General features: G+C 52.6%; 1 protein-coding gene across 3 annotated transcripts; it reads right to left on the bottom strand.

Moving 5' to 3' along the window:
• Window positions 1-62: 62 nt before the first annotated feature.
• On the bottom strand, window positions 63-26,654 carry LDLRAP1 (low density lipoprotein receptor adaptor protein 1). Of its 3 annotated transcripts, none has more exons than XM_037017843.2 (9): window positions 26,467-26,653; window positions 14,422-14,564; window positions 13,563-13,675; window positions 11,624-11,738; window positions 6,151-6,223; window positions 5,681-5,767; window positions 5,000-5,130; window positions 3,527-3,558; window positions 63-2,071 (listed from the first exon to the last, which is right to left on the bottom strand). In XM_037017843.2, the coding sequence occupies exons 1-9, from the start codon at window positions 26,552-26,554 to the stop codon at window positions 1,927-1,929; spliced, it is 927 nt and encodes a 308-aa protein (XP_036873738.1). In that variant the 5' UTR covers window positions 26,555-26,653; the 3' UTR covers window positions 63-1,926. The 3 variants fall into 3 exon arrangements, with proteins under 3 accessions (XP_036873738.1, XP_036873737.1, XP_036873739.1); XM_037017842.2 differs by having other exon boundaries at window positions 3,527-3,561; window positions 26,467-26,652; XM_037017844.2 differs by lacking the exon at window positions 5,681-5,767 and having other exon boundaries at window positions 3,527-3,561; window positions 26,467-26,654.
• Between the last annotated feature and the right edge of the window lie 959 nt (window positions 26,655-27,613).

Raw genomic sequence — 27,613 nt, 5'->3', positions numbered from 1 at the left:
CTGCTGCTCCAACCACCAGCGGGCAGGCGCTCCCACACGCCACGAGGCTGCTCCAAGTGCTCTTTGTATTTCAAAGAGAATGTTTATTATTCTTTCCTCATTAGAACTTCCTTTACAGCAACACAGTGAAGTACAACACAACGTATCAGTAGACATACAGGGAGCACACCGACTGCTTGTCAGCCAGGGACCGAGACACAGGCCGCAAGTCAACTCACACAGCACAGCCTTCCTCAGGCCCACTGGACCCTTGTGCCAAGGATGGCCTATGTCAGACCCAACCTGTGCTGCCTCATAACAGACATGGGAGCTGATACCAAGAAGGTCTGGGGTTGGCACTGGGGGTACAGGAGCTGGGCAGGGAAAGGAATTCTCCCCATCTTCTGATAAAGACCCCTACAAATACCACCCCTCTCCTCCCCAGGCACTTCTTTGTGCTCCCATTCAAGCACTTAGACAAGTAGATTCTAGGAGATGTGGTGCGATTCCTGGGCTAGTGAAACCTGCTCCAACTAGCATCAGTGACTCAAGTTTAGCAAAGCCGGGCCTGGGAGGCACCTCAGGAGGAAGGTGCTGGCAGCTTGCTCGGTTTCAGGATGCTAGGACACCCGTGGGATGAACGGGGAAGAAGGGAGACTGAGAACAGACTGCTGCTGGCATGGCCTGGCTCAGGGTCAAGTGTCCGGACAGAATTGCGTGATGCTTCTGGAGTTTGGTTTTGTTTTACCTCTGAATTAGCATCAAACACTTCCATTTTCACAGAAACCAGCAGCAAGACAGCTAGCAGGGCACAGAGGCGCGTGCCAGCTCTGCATAGAAAGGCACCAGATGGTTTGTTATGAAACACATTTTGGTCAGAAAATAGCTGGGGTTTTTTGGTTCCTGGGAGGACAACAAAGCTTGAAAAAAAGGAGTTGTGAGCTGTGGGAGGTGGAGTGAGAAGGCAGCTTTGGCTCCAGACCTGGTTCCATTCGACGCCACCCCTTCCACCTGGGGCCTTGGTGTCTTCATCTGTAAAATGGCAACAAAATATTCTTAGGTGTTGGGGTTTCACTCATTACCCCAGGAAGTCCTGGGAGGTGGGGCTCAGGGGCATTCCCACACAGACACACAGACAAACAGAAGAATGGGCACAGCCTCCTCGTCTGGGGGGAGAAGGAAGGGGTGGGGGACCCCCAGCGCAGGGCAGTCACATACAGACGACTCCCACTGTCGCAGACTCTGAGGGTCCATGGGCAGCCAGTTACACTGGTTCCGAGCATGATGGGGTCATCCACAGGAACTTGGGGCCCTTTCTCATGGCGGGGCAGAAAGCTCTGTGCAATGCAGCACCATCGGGGAGCCCCTGGGGGCCACACCTGCTGTGTATGCTTTAAAGTGCTTTAATGTACTGTCTTTGGTCAGGCGTCACCCCTCTGTCTCCAAGCCCCCAGGGCCAGGGGCTCCGGAAGGCCTGAGGATGCTTGCTCTCCTGAAGCTGGGGTGCTCTCCTGTGCTCCAAAGATGACAGAGATGAATGATCTGGCTGTCAGTGAGAAGCAGGGGAGCCTCAGGGAAATCTGGGTCCTCAGAGAGAGAGAAGGGACAAAATACTTTGGTTCGTTGTACTGACACCCACAGCAGAGCAGAACTTGCTCAGGAGAGCGCAGGAAGCTGGTCAGAACACTATGCTCGTGCCTGATGCAAAACCAGCTTCCGAGCTGAACCAGAGTCACTGAATAAATATTCAAGGCATCTTTCAGTTTTTAGAGAAAGAGTGGGGTTTAAAAAAAAACCTCTCCATCCCCCTGCTTGACTGGCCACAGCTTTATCAGCAGGCAGGCTGACAGCTATGCTGACCGGAAGAGGGCAGCTTGGGGTCCTGGAGCTGACCCCCATGCCACAAGTGGCTTTGGTCCGTCACGCATCCTGCCAGCACCCAGGGCCTCAGAAGCTGAAGAGGTCATCGTGCTCGGCTCCGCTGCTGTCAGGCTTGTCCCAGTCGACAGGCGAGAGGCACTGGGTATAATGGATGTCCTGTGCCGTCAGTCCAGTGTCCAGAACCTGAGGGTTCGTCCGAGATTGGGCAAGCCTGGAAGGCAGAGCTGTATGAGCTGCAGGCCTAGGTCAGGGGCTGGCGGGGGCCTGAAGAGCAAGCCAGCCTGGCCAGAACCAGGGTCAGAAGTGAGAAGGTGTGGGTGGGGACATGCCAGGACAGGGACCAGAGAACAAAGGCCTGGATGCAGGAGAGGTGGAACCTCTAACCAGAGGCTATCCCTAAGAGTCAAATGGCTTAGAAAACTGTGGCATTTCCGCCACAAGACACTGGACCACCCACACTATCCACTGCTCCATCAGGAAATGCCCAGGAGAAGAGAGAGCCGTCTGCTGAGGGCAGCACAGTACAGCTGCGACAAGACTACTGGCTCTGACTATATTCCACCCTGTGCTGCTCAACAATAAATATGAAAAGGGAGACGACTTGAATGTCCAAAGCACAGGAAACAGTTAAGAAAATTACAGCCCATCCTTAGAAGAATGTGAGGCAGTCAATAAATGAAGTGTTCACAAGGAGTTTTTAACAGCCTGGGGAAATGCACTGATAATGTCAGTGTTAAGCGAAAATCAGGATCCCCACATGCAAATACAAGGAGCTGATCAATGCAAAAATATGTATATGCACAGGATTAGCATGAATTAAATCCAAAAGTGTGGGCTGTGGGATTATGGGATGGTGTTATTTCTCATTTAATGCTTTGCTAATTTTCAAAGTTGTTAATAAAAGGCACATGTTACTTGAGTAAGCTGGAGAAAGCAAACAGTAGATTTTCTTCAAACAAGGGGATTGCAGTCAGCCAGTGAAGTAGGGAGGATGGTAAAAAGAACGGCTTTGCCTCCATGAAGGGACATACCTGCCACCCCACCACCTGCCCATCAGGCTCTGGCAGGAAAGGGTGGGAAGGAGGAAGAGGGCTGTAAGTGTTGCTGAGGGTCCCAGGGAAGAAAGGGTGGCCTGAGTGGAGGGAGCCCAGTGCTCCGAACCCCGAGCTGAGGCCTCTGCTCTGCTGCAGCTGTTTTGGTAGCATGGCCCCAAGTTGAAGGAGGCAGCCATGGCTACAGGAATGGCTCCGGGGAAAAAGGGGAAACGCCACCACCCTCAGGCTAGACCAAAGTATCTCCTTGCTGGCCTGACATTCCCCCTCGTCGTAATGTTCCACGGGCTTAATGAAGCATTGCCTCCTCCTTGCCCCTTTCATAAGTGCAAAACCTCAGAAGGGAAAAAACCTTCAAAAAAAGCCAATTTTTGAAGGCTGCACCAAGTGTAGGAAGAGATTATCCTGAGCTGCAGTGTGTTCGGTTCAGCGGACTGTGGCGGAGCAGCCACTTGGAATAGTTTCGACGCAATAGCAAAGCTTTCTAGGCTACCTGGCCAACCCCAGATGGCGAGTTCCCCATTCCTGGAGGTAGTCCAGTTGAGATTTTTGCTCTAGGGAGGATCAGAGCTCATATTCTCAGACTGGCCCACCAAGGACCCAGCTAACATTACCTTGAAAACGCTTCATCCAGGCCATCATCCAGCTCCTTGGGGAAAGCAAAGTGAGAGAGATGAACCCTCAGCGGGGGAGCCCATGCTCACAGCCGGAGCTGGTCCCAGCCCTGGGTGAGCTACAGGGACTCTGGACTCAAGTGCAGGGGATCGGCCGGGCGCCTGGAGGAACAGGCACAGGCAGGTTTCCGACTGGGGGTTGCCACCAGCTTCTCCGCCCATGGCCCCAAACCTGGGATGTGGGACAGGAGAAAGGGCACCCCGTGCCTACAGACCTGGGTGCGTTCAATTACCAGCTCTGCCACTACTCAAGTGACCCCTCAGGCAAGTCACTGCTCCTCTCTGACACTCAGCTTTTCCTTCCATAAAACGAGGGGGTTGGACCGGATGATTTCCATGGCTTTCAAATTCCGAGAGGAAGAGGGTGGGGAGGAAGGTTGTCTTGCTTTCATCTACTTCCAAGAGCCCAGCCAAAATCCCAGCCTTGTGAGGGCTCACTGATGGCAGGAACCCCACAGCCACGGTGGAAAAACAATGGGCGAGGCTCCCCCGCCGCCTCCCAGAGAAGGGGGCAGGAGGCCAGGGGGGTTCCCAGGCCACAGAGAGCAGGCCCTCGGAGCCTGGGACACTGGGTGGCCCACAGGGGGATCTGAGTTTTTCAAGTCCCTCAATTTTTTAAATTAAAAAGACATGACGGGTAAAGTAATGTGATACTGCAATGAGCCCTGGACCAGCAACAGGACACTGGAGGAACAGGCAGAGAACTGTGCATAAGGGCTGTAGGTTATATAATAGTGTTGTACCCATGTTAATGATTTTGATCGTCATAACGTGGTTATGTAAGATGTTAACATTTGGGGAATCTGGATGAAGAGTGAACAGGAATTCTTTGTACTGTTTTTGTAACTTTTCCTAAGTCTGAAATCATTTTCAAATGAGAAAATTTTTAAGAAAAAAAATCAGGTTCCCCTGGGAGACTGCAGACAGGGGTCATTCTTCTCACTGAGAGGATGAAAAAGCTGAGACACAGAGAGGTCAGGGGGTTTGCCTCGAGTCACAGCGTGAGCAGGGGCCAACTGCTGACTGCCCAGTCTCAGGCCCCTCATTCAGACAGCTGAACAGGGAGGAGTGTCAGGAACAAACTCTGCCCACGCCAAGAACAAGGGAGCCTTTGGCTGGTCCTGTGGTGGGCCGAGCTGTGGCTGCTCAGGCCAAGAGGCTGGGCATTGTGAGGAGACAGCTGTGCTGGGAGTCAAGCCTGTTGGGGATGTAGCCCTGGGTCCAAAGGGGACATTGTTCATCCCCTACCCTGATCCTGGGCACCACTGGGCTAGGGCTGGCCCTCCCAGAGGCCTGCAAGTCATGGGTGCCAGAGTGCCAGAGCGTGGATCCTGGGGCAGCCTGGCCTCATCCGGGGCTCAGGCTGAGGGATGCTGGGTCCCAGTGGGGTCCCCAGGCCACCCAACCACTCACCCAGACAACACTGCTGCTGGTCAAGGCTTGAGGCCATGGTGCCTCATCCATGTTGGTGGTATTAGCGCTGACTGTGGACAGCGGGGCCTTGGCCATCTCTTCCAAGTCCAGCAGGTTCCCAGTGGCGACCACTATGAGGAATCAGGTCAGGGATATCAGTGAGAGAGGAGCCTCCTGTTTCCCGGCCTCATCTCCCAGCCCCGTCCTAGGGCCTCCTGGGCTGTCCTGGTCCTGACTCCTTCCCCAGGTATGTCTTTTCCCAGGATGTCACCCAGACCACCCCGAGCCCTGCCTGGCACCTCCCAGAGCAGCTGGACCATTGCCCACAGGGTGAGAATGTCTCCCCTACTAATGGTTTAGGTTACAAGTTTTGTGTTCATTACAGGTGTTAAGTTTTTTAAAAGATCACATAACAGGATGTTACATGTATACAGAGAGATGGATACATATATTTATATATTTGCATAGGGACACATTTGGAAGAACATGCATTGAAATGAGTAATTTTTTCTCCTTTATCTACATATTCTAATTTATCTATAATGAATATGTATTATTTATTTAACAGCATAACACAAAATACCAAGAGTTTGCCCCAGCCCAGGAGGGAGTGGGGCCTGATGAAGGGCAGACCCCAGGTCATACAGATGATTCTGGCCCCACCCCCTGCCCAAGACTCACGGCTCCTCAACGCGGGGGCACTGTCGTGGTGGCCCCCACCCAGGACGTCCCCTCCTTCTTGGCTCACTTTTTCTCTTTTCTCCTTCTCTGCAGAACCAAAGCACAGTATGTGGGAGCCCCTGACCCCAGTGCTCCACCCCCAGCAATTGCTGGGCAGGGGGTAGACTGCGGCCACTCTCAGGGGGCCAGCATGAGGTCTCCAGCAAGGAGGAAAGAAACTGCAGATTTCCTTTAACCCTCACAAGCACCCTGGGGTGCTGTTCCCAGTTCTTCAGATGGGGACACTGAGACTCAGGGAGGTGAAGGGACCTGTCCAAAGTCAGACCAGGGAAGTGATGGAGCTGGGAGCCAGTCCAGGCCTGATTCTTGGGCCTTCGCCTCCCCTCCCCACCCCATGGCACTCTGCCAGCCTTCCTCAACAGCCTGCTCGATACCGCTACCCACCCACAATGTCCTCAAACAAGACTCACCTTCCTTGGACACCTGCCAAAATTCAAAGGCAACTTTGAAGGCCTGGGCTACTGTGAGGGTGACAGCTTGGGCCTGAAACACAAGGAGGTGGGGTCCCGGGGAGGAGTGAGTCAGGTAACTTGTAGTGAATCTGAACTGGAGGCCTAGGGGCTCCAGGCCAGGACTGCCCTGGTTTTGCCCAAGGTTATGGAATGCCTGGTGGGTGGAAACAGAGTCCTGGCCACTCCCATGCCACCAAAGCAGCCCAGGGTATAATAAAACCAGTTCCCCAAGGCAGTTGGGGCCCCATCTTCACCGCCTGTAGTCCCGCCAAAGTTCCCACCCTCATTCCAGTCCCCACCTTTGCAGTGGCCGCTCACCTTGGCTTCTTCCCTCCTCTTTAGGCTTCCCCAAATCCAATTAGCTGTGAGGCTTACTTTCTCTGAGAAGGCCTCTCTAATTACCTGACAACTACACACAGTACCTCAGCCCTTGGAATTATAGAACAGAAAAGCCAGGGTTGGAAAGGGCCCGGCCACTGCCTGAATGAGCCACAGCCAGAGGGACAAAAGTTAGACTCTGGTTAATACTATGCTAGGTCGGAGGTGCTTATAACTGCATCCCAGAGAGAGGCAGGAGGCTTACATATTTCTCGGCAGGAGTAACATGCCAATGAGTGCCTGTGGCAGGACCCAAAACTATTTAGTGCCATAACCCAGCTGTGCAGAGGGCCCTTCACCCCTGGGGAACCCCATCCACCCCTCAAACCCACCTCCAATGTCACCATCTCTCTCATGTCACCACCAGCATTGGGCTCCTACAGCCCCGCATACCTCTCTCTGGATCATGCACATGAAAGTGTCAGCAGCTCACTTGCCTGTGTTATCCCATCTGGGTGCTGCCTTAAAGGCAAAAATAGAGTCTAAACACCAGATTCCTAGACAAGACCAAAGCCCTCTAGAGGTGCAGCATGCTGGCTGAACTGTAATTACCCACGAGATAGGACTCCTGAGGCTTCACACTCTAGCCAGGACCTATCCCCAACCCACATTCATCTCAGCACTTCCTCTCTTCGATGCCCATTCAGAGTTAATTAGCTCAGCTTCTGGGTGGGGGGGTCCCAGAGTTCATAGCTATAGCCTGTGCCTGGAAGTGACATCTAGCTTCCTTCTGGAAGCCTAGGAAGAAAGCACCAGATTCTTTCAAATGTACAAGCTGGGGCCTAACCAGCCTCAGACCCACTCCGTTCTCCTCTGCCAGGCAACTTGATTTAATTGAGAAATGAATCTGAGGCTACTGCCTTTAAAACTCTTAAAAAATTTTTTTAAATCCCTAAACAAGCTGACTGATCCATGCCAATTAAACTTCACAAAGTAGAAAATCTCATTTGAATGTCTCCGTCATTTACATTTTTGATGGAAGTACAAGCGCTTTATGGCAAAACTTAAATATGGTAATTAAGTATGAAACTCTTCACAGCTGTTTACAATTTAAGCTGTCACGTTTGAATCAAGTTTAATAGACCCAGTTACCACTGAGAATCGCACATGAACTAAAAATATGGGCTGATTACCAGCCAGAGTCAGATCACTATACACCCAAGCAAGGACTGGTCACCTAATACGGCAGGGAGAGGGAAACACTGGCTTTTTTTTTTTTTTTTTTTGCCTCTAGGAAATCTAGAGGCCTAAGCTTGATGCTGTTTTTGCATAAATCTGCTTGTTCATCTGCATACACTCCTGCCCCTTCACCCCAAGTCCCGTCTGCAAGTTAGAGCAAATATAACCCAAGACGTGGATGTGTGCATGTGACTGCAAGCCCGGGCTGAGCAGGGGCTGCAAGTGGGATGGGCCCTGCTCCCAGGGGCAGCTGCAGGAATCAGAGCAGCATCAGACAGAAGGACTGCTCAGGCCTGCCCACTGCAGTCTTCCTTCCTGTACTTGGCAGGCTGGAGGCTTACCCCTCTTCTGAGTGCCTCTGGCTTGTGGGTCTACTACCCAGAGCAGGTTCTACCTTGCCCGGTTTTCTTATCCATCTTGTTCCTAGTAACCAGGCTACAAGCTCTCAAAGGACCCAGGTCTAGCTTAGGGCAACACAGTTGGGCCAGGACCCCAGGATCCTGGATGCCAGCTTGGTGCTCAGACCAAGTCAGGCCACAGGCCCCTGACACCCCACTGCCCAGAAACATAACTCCTTGCACATAAGGATGATCTGAGGAATGCCAATGGCCCTGTAAGGGAAAATAGCTCTGCCTCACCTGGCCTGGGGCAGAATGAGGGACTACTACTTTGCTTACTACCAGCCCACCTGCACCTCAACCCTGGGCTCCCGGCCAAACCAGCAACTCCACTCCACTTCAGAGCCCAGAGGCTGAAGTGCTTGCTGAGGCCCCCCATTTGGACAGATAGAAATGTTTCTTTGTATAGAAATTTATCCTGGCCATGCCTAACAGGAGCCCCTGGGGAAGGGCGGCCAGGTGGTTGTGCAGCACAGGTTGGCTGAGGTGATGGGCCACCCTGCACAAAATCTTCCCCCCACCCTGGGTGGGTCATAGGCTTCTAGCTCATTCAGGCAGCCAGGAAAGAAAGGGCGAGGCATACAGACCGTAGGCCCCCAGCCAAAGGGAGTGAGGGCTACGTCACCATCCAAACCCAGGGCTCCCCTGCAGGCTAACTCTCTGTGCCACCCACCCAGGCCCCAGGGACCTCTGAGTCTTCAACCAAACATGCCATCTAATCTTGCACCTGTGTCTCTGCACTCACTGACCCCAGTGCTGCAGTGTGCTCACCCCCGCACCCCCCACCCCGTCTCTCTGCCAGAAAACCCTGACTTAATACTCAGCCTTCAAAGCCCAACTCAAAATGCCTCCTTCACTGGCAAGTCTTGCTGACCTCCAGTGGGACTTAGTAACCTCCACCTTAGAACCAAGCCCGGTATCCCAGTTACTGAATCTGGGCTCTTTGCCTCATTCATCTCTCCATGGCTGATCCCTTGGGTCCCCAGTGCCCAAAACAAGGCTGAGCCTGGGACAGGCAGCAGCGAACAGCTGCAGAGGTACCTGCCAGAAGGTGGGCTGTAGAACCAGAGGCACCCATTTGATCTTCTGCCTCGTCCTCAGAAATGTCCACGAAGTCCAAGAATCTCGGACTTTCCAACATGGCCAGGCTGTAAGACCACTCACTGACACACTGCCAGCTTAGCAGAGGCCTTGGGGACCACAGCAGCAGGTGGTCTCTTTATACCATCTTGGGCTGGGCCGTCTCTCCCAGGGGCCTCCTCAGGCCCCCTGACAGGGGAGGCCAGGTGGGAAAAGGTGGAGAAGAAGGATAAGCTGAGATCCAGCCTCTCAGCCTCTGCCTGATCAGGCTCTGCTGCAGGCACCATGCAGTGGGCAGGCTGTTTTCCTCAGCGACTGACCTCAGCCTAGAGCAGGCTGATTTTACTCAAGCCTGTCTAAAGGCCTAAAGCTAGGTCTCCTTTGAGCCCTTGGGCCAGGACCTGCTTTCTTTTGCCTCAGACCTCCCCTCCCCAGAGGAAGCCTCTGCATCCTGGGAGGCCCCTCCCACCCAAGGCCACTTGCAGCAATGGCTGTGGGCCAGCTGCCCCTGCTCAGCGCCTGCTCTGGTCGGTGGGGAGGAAGAGACAAACAATGGGGACATAATGAGCCTGTATTTTTAAGTCTGGGCAGCTTCATAAGAGACAAAGCCAAGAGTCACTGTCTGTAGGAACAAAGCTATCATGGGAGAAGCCACTGCAGCTCAGGAACCCGGGCATCACAAGGCCCTGGATGAGTGGCCAGCGACACTGAGTCTGCAGGAAAGAAACGGTGCCCCAGAGAAACTGGGCCTTTCAGGATAATCTGGAGGTCACTGAGGTGACCTCATTCTGCTGATGGGCATGCAGCCCGAGAAGATGGCGTCCACGGCCACATAGCATGCCAGCCAGGATCAGAGCCCTGGCCCATCTCCTCTACAGGACAGCACTCCTCCCACAAGACCTGTGGCAGGCTGAGCCATGGCCCCCCGAGGTCCACAGCCTAATCCCTAGAGCCTGGGAACGTCACCGCACATGGCAAAAGGGACTTCACAGGTGCGATTAATTCAAGATTTTGAGACGGGGGGTTACCCTGGATTACCCAGTCGGGCCAGTCACAAGGGGCCTGATGGCAGGGAGGCAGGAGAGCCAAACGGAGAGACTGTGGCAACAACGCATGGGGGCCGACGGAAGACGCTACAGGGCAGCTCTGAGACTGGAGAAGGGGACCCTGAACCGCAGAATGGAGATGGTCCCAGGGACCAAAAAAGGCAAGGAAATGTATTCTCCCCTGGAGTCTCCAGAAGGAATACAACCCTGCCAACCATTTTAGACTGCTGACTTCCAGAACTGTAAGAGAGTAAGTCTATATTGTTTAAAACCATTGAGTTTGTGGTAATTTCTTACAGTAGCAATAGGAAACTTACACCATTATCTAAAGATGTGTTGATGGGAAGCAGGAAGCCTGGGGGGGTCACTTAAAGACTGATGTGTCGTGATGATGGGGGTAGGGGGGCGGTAGGGGGGGTGGGAATCTTGTCTCCTCAGGTCCAAGGACCACTGGGCATGGGGACTGGGGCTCTGGGCTCTGTACATAGAGGTTAACAGAGACCAATACTAACTCAACAAATGTCAGGAAACTCCTTCCGAGGCACATGCTCAGATCTTGGACACCTCAGAAACGCAAGCTTCAATGCCTAAGGTGTACTCACTCTGGCTGCTTGCCCCAAAGTTCAAGACAAATGCCCAGAGGCCACCAACATTCCCATCTGTGACCAGAGGTGGCCTGAAAATGGAGCAAAGAGCTCCTGGCTCCTCACAGTCATGCTGGGAGGAGAAGGCACATGGGTTTAAACCCTCACTCTGCCTGGCTGGCTGTGTCACCTCCAGTAAGACAGCTGACCTCTGTTGAGTCTCTTACCTCATTAAAAATAAAAACCATGAAGATAGTAACAGCTCCCCCCTCTGAGAGCTACTGTGAGGATTAAATGAGAAGACACCTGAAGGCCTACCTCTGGAAGAGGCACTCCACAGGTGCCCCCAAACAGTCATTTCCCTCCCCAGTCTGGCTACAGCAAGCCAGGTCCTCTGAGGGCTCCTGCCTTTGCTTGTCATCCTGGGCCCCTCTGATCGCTCATCTACAAGGACTAATCCCTACAAGGCCCTGTACCTCCAGACTGCACTACTGACAGGAGATTCTCCAAAATCGCAAACCCAAAGTCACGTTCAGACAGGAAGGGGTCCAGGGCACTCACTGGGGACACAGGGTTGTCACTGTCCATAGGCAGGCTGGCCAGCCCGGCAGGGCAGCCCACTCTGACAGGTTACCCACCTGACTGCAGTGGATTTTATACTTTTTTTTAAGTTTGGTTGCCTTTGGGTCCTGCCTGCCCCACCAGACAGGGCCCCCAAGGGGAGGCTACCTACAGCCTGCCCATGCCCCAGCCTCTCCCCACTGACCATTTTCCGCTTGGTGCACAGAAAGGCGTGGCACTCGAGATTCTCGTTGTGCTGGCTCTGCGCGATGTATGCAAACACTTTGTCATGCATCTTGTCTGCTGTGCAGTAGGAGATCCTGAAAGCCAAGTGGGAAGTGTCATCAGACCTGCGCAGAGGCTCCCAACCACAGCCAGGATGCTTCACAGGGCATCTCCCCTGAGTTCCAGAGAGCCTCCGATCCCACTCTACCAGGCTGAGGCTCCAAAGAGATTGGCCTTGGCCCTCTATGGGGGGAACTTAGGCTAGGCAAGGAGTGGGGAAAAAGACAGAAGAAAGGGCACTTTCTTTCTCTACTGAGCCATACCCCAAGTAGTAATAGCTGAGCCCCACTGCATACCAAGCAACATTCTAAATATCATGTCGTTTAATTCTTAGAGCTGCCTCTGAAATAGGTTCTGTTATTATCTCCACTTTTTAGATGAGAAAACGGAAGCTAGTGGTCTCAGACCACCAAGCTAGTGGAAGAGCTGAGACCTGAACTCAGGAGTGAATTCCAAGGCTGTAGCCACTGCAATGCTACTAGCTCTTAAGGGCTTGTGCTGACCAGCTGGAAGGAAGCAGGATGCTGCCCAGCCCACCAGTGTCTTTCACCTGGCCGCCCCTCCCCTACCCGCCCTCTGATCAGGCCCCTGCCCAGAGGCTGGATGAGCTCCAGGCCTATCCCTCCCAGGGTGACTGAGACTGCTAGCAACTTCTGGAACTGCAGCCAGGAGCCGGGAAGCAGGGAGGAGGGCAAGGATGTGTGAGGAGGACCAGACCAGGGGCCCCAGGGGGTCGGGGAGGGACAGAGCGGCTCCCTCCTCTTGGAGCATTTGTCCCCTTGCTGGCTCCAGTCATCCTGACAATCTCAATCAGGAGAGGAGTTGGCAGCCCAAAGGTGGACAGGAGTTCAGCAGACTCCCTAAACCAGTGAGGCTCAGCTTCAATCACAAAGGCATCAGAAGCAGTTAGGACTTCCAGGTAGGCAGAGGAAGGGGGCGCCAGGACCCCAGCTACTTCTTCCCCATCCTAGGGGATTCAGCCTCCTGCTAACCTCCACTGGGTGGCCTTCCCAGGTTTCCCCAAGCCGGACCCTCCTCTGCCCTCTTGAGAAACTTACATTCTATCTATTTCCTCCCCTCCATTCCCTCCTAGACTACAAGTTCCTTGGGGGCAGGGCCTGGGATCCGATGCCTCACCTGGTTAAAAGAAGCAGGTAGAATCAGGAAGGTGAGAAGAACACACCAGCCTGAAACGGTAAAGTGCCCCCACTACAACACACATCCACGCTCCCCATCCCCCTAGTACTGGCTTGTGCTCCAACCAACTGAGCTACCAGCTTACAAACAAAGCAAGAGGGTGGAGAATGTCTTGGTCCCAGCCCAGCCACTAGCTCTCTGTGAGAACTTGGGCAATTCCCTCTCTGGGCCTCAGCTTCTCTGCATGTCTCTTTCAGCTCTGAAGTCCTACAATTGACAAGCCAAGAGAGGGCCAGGGGCAGCCTGAGGTTCCAAGGGCTGGATTCCAAGACTGCCTGAGGCCTCCCTGGATGCCTGGCCACATGTCCAAGACTGAGCTGCTCCATTTGCAGAGGAAGGAAAAGGCAGGGACTCTGCAGCTCTCTGCTCCAAGCCTGACTCAGCAGCATCTGGGGGGTGGGGAGGGGTGGCAAGATCCCAATCCTGACCGGGCCTCAGCCACCTACTGCAACTAGTGAGAATGACAGCAGCAACTGCCATTTAACCAAGTGCCTGTTGTGAGTCAGGTGCTATGCACTCAGCACTTCGTAACAGCACTGCTTCCACCCCCATTTATAGACAGGAAACTGAGACTCCAGCGAAATGGTACAGCCTGGATTCAGGCTGGGGACACCACCCACAGCCCCAAGTAGCAGAACAAATGTGGGTAATGCTGAGCATACCTGTAAATGGACACATTCTCGATGAGCTGGTTGGTGATGTTGTCAGTCAGGATAATTCCCCGTGGTGACACCTTGAGAGTCACTTTCTGCAGCTTCTTCCCACTGGCCTTGGCCTTGGAGCAGACATGGGTCAGAGGTACCTGCCTGCCTCACTTGGGACCCTCTTCATGGGCTACACCTAGCTGTTCTAAGCCCAACTCGAGGCCCATGTGAGGCCATAGCTTGTAGCTGGCAGATGCTATGAGGAAGACGATCCAGCCAACAGCCTCTTCTAATAAATACAGGGACAAGTGCTGCCCATTGAGCACCTGCTGTCCACCAAACATGGGACCTCAAGTTATCCTCCAGGCAGCAGGACTTCTCCCCACAAGAAAATGGACTCCTATGAAGGGATTTGCCCCAGGCCACACAGTTAGGACGGCCTCAGATTGAGCACTAAGCAAAATGACTCCTGGGGATGCTCTGCTCCACCCACTGCACCTGCCAAGGCCTGAGTTGAGGTGCCCATGGCCACCAAGGGAGGTGGATTTACAGGCCCATGCTTATCCAGAGCTGGGGAGGAGGAAATGCCCTGGCCCTCAGGTCACAGGGCAAGTGGTTGGGTGACAGCAACAACCCCACTACCCTTTCCTGACACTAAGTCACCAACCCTTAGGCAGGGGGACTGAGTTGGGGAAGGTGAAGCTGGGAGAAGCCATGGCCACAACAGCAGGAAAGGAGGATACTACCCTGACCCAGTAAGCCCAATAACAGCTCCCCTCTATCACAGTCCCTAAGCCAGATGCAAGAGGACTCAAGGGCAGCTTAGATACAGCCAGCTGGGGATGGCTCATGGTTCCTCCACCCTGGCTGGGCTCACCGTGGCCACAATCCTCTTGACAGCAGCAGCCGACAGCTCCTCGCCCTTGGGCTGCTCCACCAGCGTCATGCCCAGGTACTTGAGGGTGAAGAGCATCCCCTCCAGCAGTGTCTCCCGAGTGTCTGTCCAGTTCTCCGGCAGCTCTGGGTGGGAGGAGGACAGGCCCTCAGACCCTGCTGGGCAGGGCCCGCCACCGCAATAGCTCTTAGCTCCCATTACCTAGGAAGACCCACCCAGCAAGGGGCGCTGGGAACGCCCTGCCTACCATTATTTTCATCTTTAATAAAGGGCTAACATTTTCCAGTAGATACCAAGCACTGCAGTAAGAAGCTTTACATAAAATACTCTCACTGCTGGAAAACCTAGAAGAAATGGACAACTTCCTAGAAAAATACAACCTTCCAAGACTGACCAAGGAAGAAACACAAAATCTAAACAAACCAATTACCAGCAAAGAAATTGAAGCAGTAATCAAAACACTACCCAGGAACAAAACCCCCGGGCCAGAAGGATTTACCTCAGAATTTTATCAGACATACAGAGAAGACATAATACCCATTCTCCTTAAAGTTTTCCAAAAAATAGAAGAGGAGGGAATATTCCCAAACTCATTCTATGAAGCCAACATCACCCTAATACCAAAACCAGGCAAAGACCCTACAAAAAAAGAAAATTACAGAACAATATCCCTGATGAACGTAGATACAAAAATACTCAACAAAATATTAGCAAACCAAATTCAAAAATACATGAAAAGGATCGTATACCATGACCAAGTGGGATTCATCCCAGGGATGCAAGGATGGTACAACATTCGAAAATCCATCAACACCATCCACCACATAAACAAAAAGAAAGACAAAAACCACATGATCATCTCCATAGATGCTGAAAAAGCATTTGACAAAATTCAACATCCATTCATGATAAAAACTCTCAACAAAATGGGTATAGAGGGCAAGTACCTCAACATAATAAAGGCCATATATGATAAACCCACAGCCAACATCACACTGAACAGCAAGAAGCTGAAAGCTTTTCCTCTGAGATCGGGAACAAGATAGGGATGCCCACTCTCCCCACTGTTATTCAACTTAGTACTGGAGGTCCTAGCCACGGCAATTAGACAAAACAAAGAAATATACGGAATCCAAATTGGTAAAGAAGAAGTTAAACCGTCACTATTTACAGATGATATGATACTGTACATAAAAAAACCTAAAGACTCCACTCCAAAACTACTAGAACTGATATCGGAATACAGCAAAGTTGCAGGATACAAAATTAACACACAGAAATCTGTAGCTGTCCTATACACTAACAATGAACTAATAGAAAGAGAAATCAGGAAAACAATTCCATTCACAATTGCATCAAAAAAAATAAAATACCTAGGAATAAACCTAACCAAAGAAGTGAAAGACCTATACCCTGAAAACTACAAGACACTCTTAAGAGAAATTAAAGAGGACACTAACAAATGGAAATTCATCCCATGCTCTTGGCTAGGAAGAATTAATATTATCAAAATGGCCATCCTGCCCCAAGCAATATGCAGATTTGATGCAATCCCTATCAAATTACCAACAACATTCTTCAATAAACTGGTACAAATAGTTCAAAAATTCATATGGAACCACCAAAGACCCCAAATAGCCAAAGCAATCCTGAGAAGGAAGAATAAAGGGGGGGGATATTGCTCCCCAACTTCAAGCTCTACTACAAAGCCACAGTAATCAAGACAATTTGGTACTGGCACAAGAACAGAGCCACAGACCAGTGGAACAGAATAGAGACTCCATACACTAACCCAAACATATATGGTCAATTAATATACGATAAAGGAGCTATGGACATACAATGGGGAAATGACAGTATCTTCAACACATGGTGCTGGCAAAACTGGACAGCTACATGTAAGAGAATGAAACTGGATCACTGTCTAACCCAAGACACAAAAGTAAATTCAAAATGGATCAAAGACCTGAATGTAAGTCATGAAACCATAAAACTCTTAGAAAAAAACATAGGCAAAAATCTCTTGGACGTAAACATGAGCGACTTCTTCATGAACACATCTCCCCGGGCAAGGGGGACAAAAGCAAAAATGAACAAGTGGGACTGTATCAAGCTGAAAAGCTTCTGTACAGCAAAGGACACCATCAATAGAACAAAAAGGTACCCTGCAGTATGGGAGAATATATTCATAAATGACAGATCTGATAAAGGGTTGACATCCAAAATATATAAAGAGCTCATGCATCTCAACAAACAAAAAGCAAATAATCCAATGAAAAAATGCGCAGAAGAGCTGAACAGACAGTTCTCCAAAGAAGAAATTCAGACGGCCAACAGGCACATGAAAAGATGCTCCACATCGCTAGTCATCAGAGAAATGCAGATATCACCTCACACCAGTAAGGATCATCACCACCCAAAAGACAAACAACAACATATGTTGGCGAGGTTGCATAGAAAGGGGAACCCTCCTACCCTGCTAGTGGGAATGTAAATCAGTTCAACCATTGTGGAAAGCAGTATGGAGGTTCCTCAAAAAGCTCAAAATAGAAATACCATTTGACCCAGGAATCCCACTTCTAGGAATTTACCCTAAGAGTGTAGCAGCCCAGTTTCAAAAAGACAGATGCACCCCTATGTTTATCGCAGCACTATTTACAATAGCCAAGAAATGGAAGCAACCTAAGTATCCATCGGTAGATGAATTGATAAAGAAGATGTGGTACATATACACAATGGAGTATGATTCAGCCATAATAAAACAAATCCTACCATTTACAACAAGATGGATGGAGCTAGAGGGTATTATGCTCAGTGAAATAAGCCAGGCGGAGAAAGACAAGTACCAAATGATTTCACTCATATGTGGAGTATAATAACAAAGAAAAACTGAAGGAACAAAACAGCAGCAGAATCACAGAACCCAAGAATGGACTAACAGTTACCACCAAAGGGAAAGGGACTGGGTAGAATGGGTGGGAAGGGAGGGATAAGGGCGGGGAAAAGAAAGGGGGCATTACGATTAGCATGTATAATGTGGGGTGGGGGGCATGGGGAGGGCTGTGCAACACAGAGAAGGCAAGTAGTGATTCTACAGCATCTTACTACGCTAATGGACAGTGACTGTAATGGGGTGGGGGAGTACTTGGTGAAGGGGGGAGCCTAGTAAACATAATGTTCTTCATCTAATTGTAGATTAATGATAACAAAAAAAAATACTCTCACTAATCCTCATGAGAACCTCTGAAGTAGACACTTTTCTCATACCCATTTACAAGACACTAGGCCCAGGGAGGTACAATCACTTGAGCAAGTTCACAGAGCCAGCAAAGACAAGAGCCAAGATTTGAACCCATTTTCAAGTCCAAAGCCCAAACTCTTAATTAAGTTAATGCTAACACTTCCTGAGGGCAAACCATGCCATTTTCTTACTGAATCTTCAATGCAATCCTGCAAGGTGGATATTATTCCCATTTTACAAATTAGGAAACTGAGACCCAGAGAAGCAAAGTCATCAAAGGAATCAGAATACAAACCTATGTGGTACCCATGGCCCTAGCCTGCTCTGCTTTGCTCTATCTGCACAGCTAAGGTAGGAAGTGAGAGTGGGGGTGGGAGAGGGGGAGGAAAAAGCAGTCCAAGGCCAGTAGGGGTGTGGTAAGCGTCAATGGGGAATGGGGGAGATGACTGCTCACAGGACATCATAGGAAGGCCTCCTGAATCTGGCCAACCTGGGCTCAGTCCCAGCTCTGCTTCCCACCCTGCGCATGGTCTCCTTCCTCAGGGAAGTCTCCTTTTCTCTGAGACTAAGAATGCTGCAGCACTGTCACCGAGCAAAGCACATGGGAAGGGTCCTCTGAAAACGCACTGTGACTGAGGCCAGGAAGGTTGGGAAATGAGAAGAGCCCAACTCTCCCAGCGGGGAAACAGACCTGGAGGGAGAGCTGGAAAGAGGCCCCACCTCGCCCTACCCACGTGAGAGAGGGCCCAGAGCAGGTAGTGGGACAAAAGGGGAAGTGTGGTCCTCACTGGTGGTTTTCACCATCCCCAGTTCCTCCCCAGGAACTGCGACCCAGAGGCACCAGATCACTCAGCTGGGAAGCAATGAGCCCAGAAGGGGAAGGAAGGTCTCCAGGGATCCTCCCAAGCCCCATCACCAGCATGAATGAACAACCCACTCCTGCCTGTTAGGGCCCTTTGCCTGTCCCTTTCTCAGACACTACAACTGCAGGAGATACTATGATGGTACTCATTTTATAGATGAGGAAACTGCTCTCCAGCTTCACACACAATCTTGGATAGAGCAGCATCGACAGGATTCAGCTTCCAGGGGCCACCACAGAGATGGCCAGGGCCAGCTTCCCTAGACTATTTCCTAGGAGAGCTGGGAGAAGTCCTGTACCCTCCCTTCTGTCTCCTGGGGCCCTCACTGGCTCTGATGGATGAACCATAGGAAGAAAGTTTAGGGCTGATTTCAGGGCAACTGAGGTCCTGGCAAGGCTGTGGGCTCCCCCTATAAGGCACAGCCTGATTCCAGGATTCCTGCACAGCTGGGAGCAGAAAACCTGAGCCCAGGTGGCACTACCGGGTAGGTCCTCTATCCTGTCTGAGCCCATGCTGCCCCCTCCTAACAAATGTCCTAGAGCTCTAGTCCTCCAGTGGCTCTTCTCCTCTACCAGCCAGAAGTAGCTATGTATGCCCACCTGTGGATAAAGTGAAGGTTCCTGTGGCCAGGATTCTCTGGCCCTGGTTGGCTAGCTCACTACACGTGTGGGCAATACATCATTATTGACTCTATATAAAGAGCCCTGCCCAGTGCTCTGAGTGATGCGGTGGCACAGCTGCAAGGCTGCAGGAGAGCAGGGCAGAGGCTGGAGTGGTCGCAGCACTGAGGAGAAAGACTGAGACAGCTGCAGGGGTAGAGAGGCCCAGGGGCAGAGACCAGCTTGCTGCATGTAGACTCACTCTATGTGGATGGGATTCTTGTGATTGACCTGCCACCGTGGAATAAAGTTGGGTATACCAACTTTATTGTACCCAAGAACATTCTATTGTCATTTCTTTGGTTGCACTGAATCCATAGTGAACTTGCCCAGGGGTGGGGAGTGGAGGTGAAGTTTTGGCGGGGGGGTGCACACAAGAACTCACAGGTGTTGCCAGTACCCACTGATTGAGATTCAGGTAAGCAGGGACTTGTTGATCAGTCTTCCAGAGCCTAGCATGCCGCTGGCACTCAGTATCTGCTGAGCAAAAGAATGACCTGGACAACCGCAAGACTTTCTTCAGGCCTGCAATGCCTCCAACTCCATTGTCAGCTCTGACCCCTGGCCTGCTGCCCTCCAGCCTTTGCACTTGGGCATCCACCCCACTATGAGGTCCAGCCCCCACTGAGAAGACCCCTAAGTGATCCCTTCCTCTGTCCCATCAACCATAAGCCTATTCCATTTGATCCTTCAAAAAGAACCAGGAAGTCCCTGAGGTATCCCAGTCTTGGGCTGGGTGACAGGAGCCCTGGAGCAATTCAGACATGGGCGTTGCTCTCAGAGAAATCAAGAGTACCACCACCACCATCAGGACAAACAGAGCTATCAAGTAACACAGGTGACAATAAAAAGGCAGCAGCTCTCCCCATTACCTCTAACAGTCACAGCTGACCTGCACGCAGGCATTCTTTCATTCCTGCTTCATGGATGAAGAGACTGAGGCTCAAAGGACAAATAATTTGTCAAGTCAGTTGTCTGTCTGACTCTAAAGCCCAAGCTCCTGACCATTAATAAGGCAATGCTATCTTCTCATGAGGCAAACTACCTTAATTTCAGCAAAAGGTCAGGGAGAAGTTCCTAGACCCAGAGATATTTCCTCCTACAATACCTAATTACTGAGGCTCCCCCTGTCTAGGTACTCAGACAATAACTTCCCACCTGAGATGGATCTAAGCAAGGACGGCAAACTATGTGCTCCCATGCCTGTCGCCTATGTCCTGGGCAGACATTACCAATCAGCTGCAGCTCTAGTCCCTCTGATTTACAGGTTTGGGACTGTTTCTCAACACAAGGCTCCAGGGGGGCCATACCAACTGATCAGGGGTAGCCTTGTTCATTTCATTATCCATCCCTGCCCTAGAACAAACATCCTTCTTCCCCCCATTTTCATGTCCCCACTCTCCCATTTCCTCCCTTTCCTGGCTCCTCTCCAAAGCCACTTCCGCTCCCTCCATTCCAAAGGGCCAAAGCTTGCCAAGGTCACAGACAATCTCTTTGCTATCAAAACATTCCCCAATCTTCCTTGACCTTTGAAATGCCTGGCATTTTTCTGCATTCATCCCTCCCTGACCTGACCTTTCTTTGGAAGAGGTCCTTGGTGGAAGAGGTCCAGATGGCCTCTGCAGAGGGCTCTGATAGACTGGATGCCATTCATCAGCCTTGGAGATCCTCTGGCCAAACCCCTCACTTGCAGATCATGGCACTGAGGCCCAGGGATGGGACTCAACTGAGGGATGGGACATGTGCAAGATCACACAAAAAGTTGGAGGGACACTACCCCCCCACCCCGCCATCTCCCAGTCCACTACAGGCAATTCCCACAGTGACTGTGGGGGAGTTACAGGCTTCCCAGTCTCCTGCCCCACAGTATTACTATGCACACACGCACACACACACACACTCCATGTGCACACATAGCAGAAGTTCCAACCGTGCACAGCCTCTACCTCATGATGCAACATTTACTTTCCCACTTCTGGCCTTTACTCAAGTAGTTCCCTCTACCACAAATGCCCTGCCCTTTGCTTAATCAAAACCCCTTGCATCCAGCCTCCTCCAGGAAGCCTTCTTTGAGGCTTGTCTTGAAGGACTTGGGCTTGTGTCTGCCTCTCCAGGAACTGGCAGGGAGAAGGTGCCCTCAGCCAATGTTGCTGTTCTGCCTCAGCCTCCTCCTCCCGCGTCCCCACTCCTCATCACTCCTCCCTCACAGGCCCATGGAGACCGTCCTTCGCCTCCAGGGAACCCTGCCTCTGCTCCTGTGCCCCTGGGCATTACTCACCTCCTTTAGTGAGGAAAAGGTCTCTCACGCCCAGCTCCTCGCTGAACAAAGCAGCACCGGGGGCACTCAGTAAAGACTCACTGCCCTGCGCCTCCGCCAGCTGCCTCAGATCAGCCAAGGCGCCTGCGGCTTCAGAAAGAGCTCCCAGAGGCCTCCAGGCAAATACAGGCCTGAGTCCACAGCCCTGTTCCGGTCCTGGTTATTTTTGGCCCTGTGATGGGTAATGACTGGGCTATTTTAACTCGGCAATTTTACAGATGACCCACTGTCAAAGTTAGCTGGGGACAGACCATACATGCAGTCTAACTCTCGGCTGCAAATGTGTACTCCCTCCTTGTTAAGCCCCCCTACCCAGGAGTCAGAGCTGGGCACAGTGCCCCTGTGCCCCTTCTGCTGCTCTGGGAAACCTGGCCTGGCTGGTGTCTGGAACATTAGAGCTGCAGCCAAACCCATGCACCAGGGTGGAGCCTGCACCCAGGGTCCTGGCCTCCAGCCTTCTGCAGTGTGGCAAGGAGATGGCCTCTGAAGCCGCAGTGTGCCATCTAGAAGGGGACTCGAGCTCTGCCGCAACTGGAGTGTGGCTGCTTCCCTAGACCCCAGTCTCCTTATCTGATAAATGGGTTCAGTCCCTCAGGGGCATCATCAGAAGGGTGGGCATGTGAAAAGTGCTAGGTACAATTCCAGAAGTTGTAAGAAGGTATTTATTATCAAAAGACTTTAATAAAAAATGGTAACAGTAGCAGCTACCATTTTCTAAGTATATACTTACAATGTAAGAGAGAAAATTACGCTGTCAAGATAAAAAAAAGATGGAGTCTAGAGATTTGCTGTGGGGTTTCTAGTCACTCCACCTCTCTAGTCCTCAGTTTACTCACTTAAAAACAGGGACAAAAATAACATCCATCCCATGAGGTTGTTGTGAGGATAAAATGAGTTTACACATGAGGTGGGTTAAAACCATGCATGGTACATACCAAGTGTCACTGAAGTGTGAGCTACTGTCATTACTAACAGTCAAGGGCAAACAAACTTTTGTGTATTTTATGAGAAAAGTCAAGGATCTATTAGGTAGGATTACCGCTTCACAGATAAAGAATCTCAGAGGAGTCTAGCCATGGCTCATAACTGACAACCCTGGTCCTTGATCCCCACAATCCACCAAGCCCCTTCCCATGCAAAGGCATCAGGCTCAAGCTGACCCAGGAGGGACAGGCACCCTGCCCTGCAGGGCTGCCTGAAAGGAGCGTCTGGCTTACCCTCAGTGAGCAGGGGGTGGCCTGACTCCTTCAAACCACATACTCCCTCAGCCACCAGCCCAGAGGAGGCATAGAGTCCTGGCCTCCAGTTAAATGTCCCCTGCACTTGCTGTTCTGTCTGGCTGGAAGGCTGTTCCCAGATTCCTCTCTCCTGTGTTCACCATGGATGCACTCCAAGTCACCTTCTCTGCGAGGCCTGCCCTGACTCCCTGAACTGACACTGTCAGTGCCCCACCTTTACCCCCTTGGTGGGTACCATTTCCACCCATGCCCCCTGACACACCACTCTGCCTGCAGTGCTCCCTGGATGCCGGAGATGCCAGAGCGGGTACAGGCTGAGGGGGCATTAAGAGCTCCCATCCCCAGGAGCCCCACACCCACCACTGACTCCCTCAAATGGAGTAACTGAAGAGCACATGTACACCACTTCTCAGAGCTACCCGCGGGATTGTGCTCTAGTTGCCCACAGTGGTAACTTGCTTCCAGTTGCCCACTTTTGGGCTCCCTTCCCTTCTCACTTCTCCTAACTGTATTTCCTAGGATCTCTTCCCAAATAAATCCTTGACTCAGCATCTGCTTCTAGAAGAACCCAAACACACCGCCCTATTGAAGGATGCTGTCCCCATCATTTACCCACCCCGCTTTATCTTTCTTCATGGCGTCACCACTACCCATAGCCACATTATTCATTTACACCCTGGTCATTCTATTTACCTCCTCCACCAGACAGGCAGCCCACTGGAAGAGTGACTGAATCATTCACCAGACTCCTCAGGGCCTCTCAGGGCTTGATACGTAGTCAGTGCTTGATTATGTATGAGGGGGCTTATTTATAGTGTCATTTATTGTAAATTAATATAAATAAGTATGAATAGATCCTCTGTCCCCTGCTTAACACCATGAACTAGCTTTACTGGAACATGCATTTCATATTTCTTTACCCATTCTAACTCAACAGGCTGGCACAACTCTCGAAGGACCTGAGGGTCACAGCGACCCCTCTTGGAAAGAAGGGTACTTAGAAGAAAGGAAAATCCCTGGCCAGGGACTGAAACGAAGTATTTACAGTTCTTGAAGAGATGCAGAAGAGCCATGTGTAGGAGAGGGAGAGAGGCAGAGCCCTCCTTCAAAGTCAGGACTAACTGGGAAATGGGGCCATGAGGTTCTGGCTTGCTGTGTGACCTCAGGTATGTTGCCTCCTTTCTCTGGGCTTCAGGTTCTCCACAAATAAAACAATGATCATGCTAATTTCCACTGAGAACCTTGAATGGTGAGGAGCAGGTCACAGCTGATAGCAGGTGTCAAGTTTAACCTTAACTCCACTGGCTTCAGTATGGCCCCCAAATTCAACCCCAGGGCTCAGACCTTTAGGACTGGGCCCAAGGCCTGGCTGGGACACCACCCTAGACCAGCCCACCCCAGCATCCCCACAGCAGACACACCCCACAGCTTCCCTGTCTATTTGGTGGCCACTGCTGTCCTCAGCGGCTGCCAGCCTGACCTGGCTCGGGGCCTACCCCGGCTCCTCCTGTGGCCAGATTCCAGGAGGCACACTGGTAAGACCCCTGGATGGGGGTTTGGAGCTGCCTCTCAGGGGCTTTGTGCTAGGGCCAGTGACTCTACTTATGTTAGCCTTGGTTCTTTTATCTCTAAAATGGGTCTGGTAAAAATCAGACCCCCAGTCTCCTCACAGGAGCAAATGAGATAATAGAAGCAAAAACACTATGTGAAACCTAGGGTGACCAAAGCAGTAGTCACCATCTATTGAAACCTTTCTCAGTGCCAGGCAAAACACTTCATCTAACACCCCCACCACACACAAAAAAATTTGAGATGGGTACTACTGTTATTTATAATTTACAGATGAGGAAACTGAGACCTAATCACAAGAGACAGGTGGATATTCAACCCAGATTATTTTGGGTCCAGAAGGCTCCCGACAGCACTCCAGGCTTACTGGGGTGCCTGCAAGGGAGAGGAGCTCTCCTTTCCTTTCCTCCATAGCTGTAGACAGGCTCTGAGCTCCCAGAACTTGTTCTGCCATAGTAATAGTCATGTCGAAGGTCCACATGACAAGAAAGGGGAGTGGGAGAGAAGGAAACCACCAATTAGATGCTAGGAGGAAGAACTATTATTAATAATTTTCTCAACAACCCTGACAGGTTAGAATTTTTACCCCCATTTTGCAGATGAGGAAACTGAGGTTCAGAAAGGACAAGTAACTTGTCCAAGATCAGAGCAAGAGAAACTCTTTTCCACCATCCCAGATGGCTACCTCTCCCCCTTCCTAGAATCAGAGGGGCTTGTAAGCTTCTTCCCCTTACCCAGTGCCCCCTCCCTCCCTTATTCCAGGAGAAAACTGCAGGATTCCCCCACTGGAACAGACCTTCAATATCAGAAGTTCTGTCAAATCCCACAAATATTTAGGGGGCTGTTTTGGTAGCCAGTAGTGTGGGAGATGGTGCATCCCTGGCCTGGCCCAGCCCCACCAGGTCTCTGACCCCACCCCCACCAGCAGGCACCAGCCCATGTCCCCAGTGCCAGGCTCTGGTTTTGGAGGCAGCCACAGCTGGAACAGCAGAATGGGGCAAGCAGGAGGGAGGGGCAGGCTCTCTAGGCCCAGACACGCTGGCACTCCCTTGCCCGGGGAACTCCGGCTCCCCTGGTGGTTCCCTGGAAGGCAGAGGAAAGGGGGGTGGGGTGTGACTGCACTGTCAGTGGTCTCCTGGTGGGGGAAGAGGCCGGGGTCCTAGGTGGGTAGCAAGGGCGTGGGAGTGTGTAGGAGAGACTTCAGCTCCACAGCAAGCAGGAAGGCCTGTGTAGCCCCGGGCAAGCCACTTCTTTCTGTCTTAGAAGAAGGGACTTAGGCTGAGCTTGTCAGGCCTCACGGGAAGGTGCCAGGTGACGGGTTCCCTGAGAGTAACTGGAGACGGGAAGAGGAGGGGGGCCGGGTGAGGCCTCTCGCAGCCTCCCAGACGCCCCAGGGAGAGGTGGCGGTGAGTCTGCCATTCGCCTGAGCACCCAGGGACTTCGGAAGCCCAAGGGGAAAGGTGTGACAGAAAACAGGTTTCAAAAATAGCCAGGACGCCGGCCTCACCGCCTGGACCCGGCTAGGAGAGGAGAGCCGGGGGTCTAGATGGCCCGCTGTGTGCTGTGCCGAGAGACTCCTGGCGAAGCTCTGCCCCCAACTTCAAGTAGGTACCTGCAAACTCTGGCCCACACCTGAGTCGGTTTCTGGGGCCCCGGGAGTCAAAAGACGACCTCGGGGGTTGGACTGCGGGGAGAACGCAAGTGGGTGCCCGCCGCCGCCGACCCCGCGGCTCGGGCACAGGGTTGTGGGGATGCGGACCTCGTCCCAAGCCCCTGCGCCCACGTCCCCTCCCCGGGGCACCGACACGGAGCCCCCCTACCTCGCCTAGCTCCCCGGGGCGGCGAGGTGGGGAGGTGCCAGGGGTCGCTTCGGTCTCTCCCCCGCCGACAGCCCCCGCCGACTGCCGCCCGCACCTGAGGACCCCCAGCTCCGGTCTCTCCTCCCAGCGCCTGCCCCTTCTCTTCGGCTGCACAGAGCGGCAGCGGAGTAGGACCCCAACTCGACCCCGGGCGACCCCCAACCCTGGTAGGGCCGGGCAGAGCCGCGCCGGGCCGCAGGTCAGATCCCGCTTCTCCCCGCGGGAGCCGCGGGAGGCCGGTCCACGCGGGCCCGACCCCCGCCCGAGGGGCGCGCACTCACTCCGGTGCCGGCCGCCGCCGCCCCAGCTCTGCTTCGCAAGGCTGGGGCTCCGGATCAGCGCCCGCCCGGCGGACTTGAGGGCGTCCATGGCCGCTCCGGCCGCCGCCGCCGCCAAAACTCCGTCAGGGAAAACTTTCTGCCGGGGCCGGGCTGCGCGCGGGCTCCGCGCTCCTCCCCTCCGGGCGCGAGCTCCGCGCCGACGTCCGGCGGGAGGGGCCAGGGCTGGCTACGCCCCGCCCCGGCCCCGCCCGGCCCTGGCTCCCCGAGGCCGGCCGCGAAAGGGCGCCCCTAAGGTAGGCAGCTGAAGGTCCCAGACACCACCTCTTTTGCTCCCTCTCCCCAGTCCCCTTATCATTCCTCACTCCTTAGGAGTCGGTGGTCCCAGAGACGCAAGAGGTGTGGGGCCCAGGATTTCTAGACAGCCCAGCTGAAAGGTACTTGGAGACCATTTTACAGATGGGGAGACTGAGGGCCGTAGAGAAGAGTCTTGTCCGGGACAGTGTGATGCCCAGGGCAGTGGGAGGCTTAGGAGCGGTGGAGGTTGTAGAACTTGGCTGGGAGCAGGGCAGGAGTATAAAAGTTTGCCTTAGCAGTTGGGCACTTCACTCACCTAGCAGCACCTAGGCTGCTCTCTGGCACCACCTGAGCGTGCTGAGCTGCCCCCTGCAGCACCCCGCACCCCACTCCCCGCCTAGCCTCAGAGGTGGTAAGGCCTGGGTTTATGCTCTGAGGTGCCGGGAAAGAAGCCTTAGCTCCGACCTGCCATGTGACTTCAGGCTCGTCCTTCCCCCTCTGGGTCTTAATCTGTAAAAAGAAGGTGGGATCCTGTCTCTAACGATCCTTCCCATCTGCCCCGGCTCGGTGCTACCTGACCTCCACCCAGACTCTGCCCTGCATGCTTGCTCCCAGGCACTTTGAGGGGAGACTGGAGTTTAGAATTCCACAAGACAGATGTCCTGAGTCCAGGATTTAGGCTCCTCTCTAGGCCCCTGGGCCCTCGCATCAGACTCTGCAGGAGGGAGTGTAAAGGAGAGCCCGTACACCCAGGCCACCACATGGCTTCTTCTAGACGGAGACGCCTCAGCTCTGGGCCTGTGCCTGGCTCCGACAGCAGGACCCTCTTCCTGCGCTGGGGAAAGGAAGGGGC

This window comes from Manis javanica, chromosome 4, assembly GCF_040802235.1.
Source record: "Manis javanica isolate MJ-LG chromosome 4, MJ_LKY, whole genome shotgun sequence".
Taxonomy (NCBI): domain Eukaryota; kingdom Metazoa; phylum Chordata; class Mammalia; order Pholidota; family Manidae; genus Manis; species Manis javanica.
Note: the sequence above shows the minus strand (reverse complement) of the source record. Positions and strands in the feature narration are given on the sequence as shown.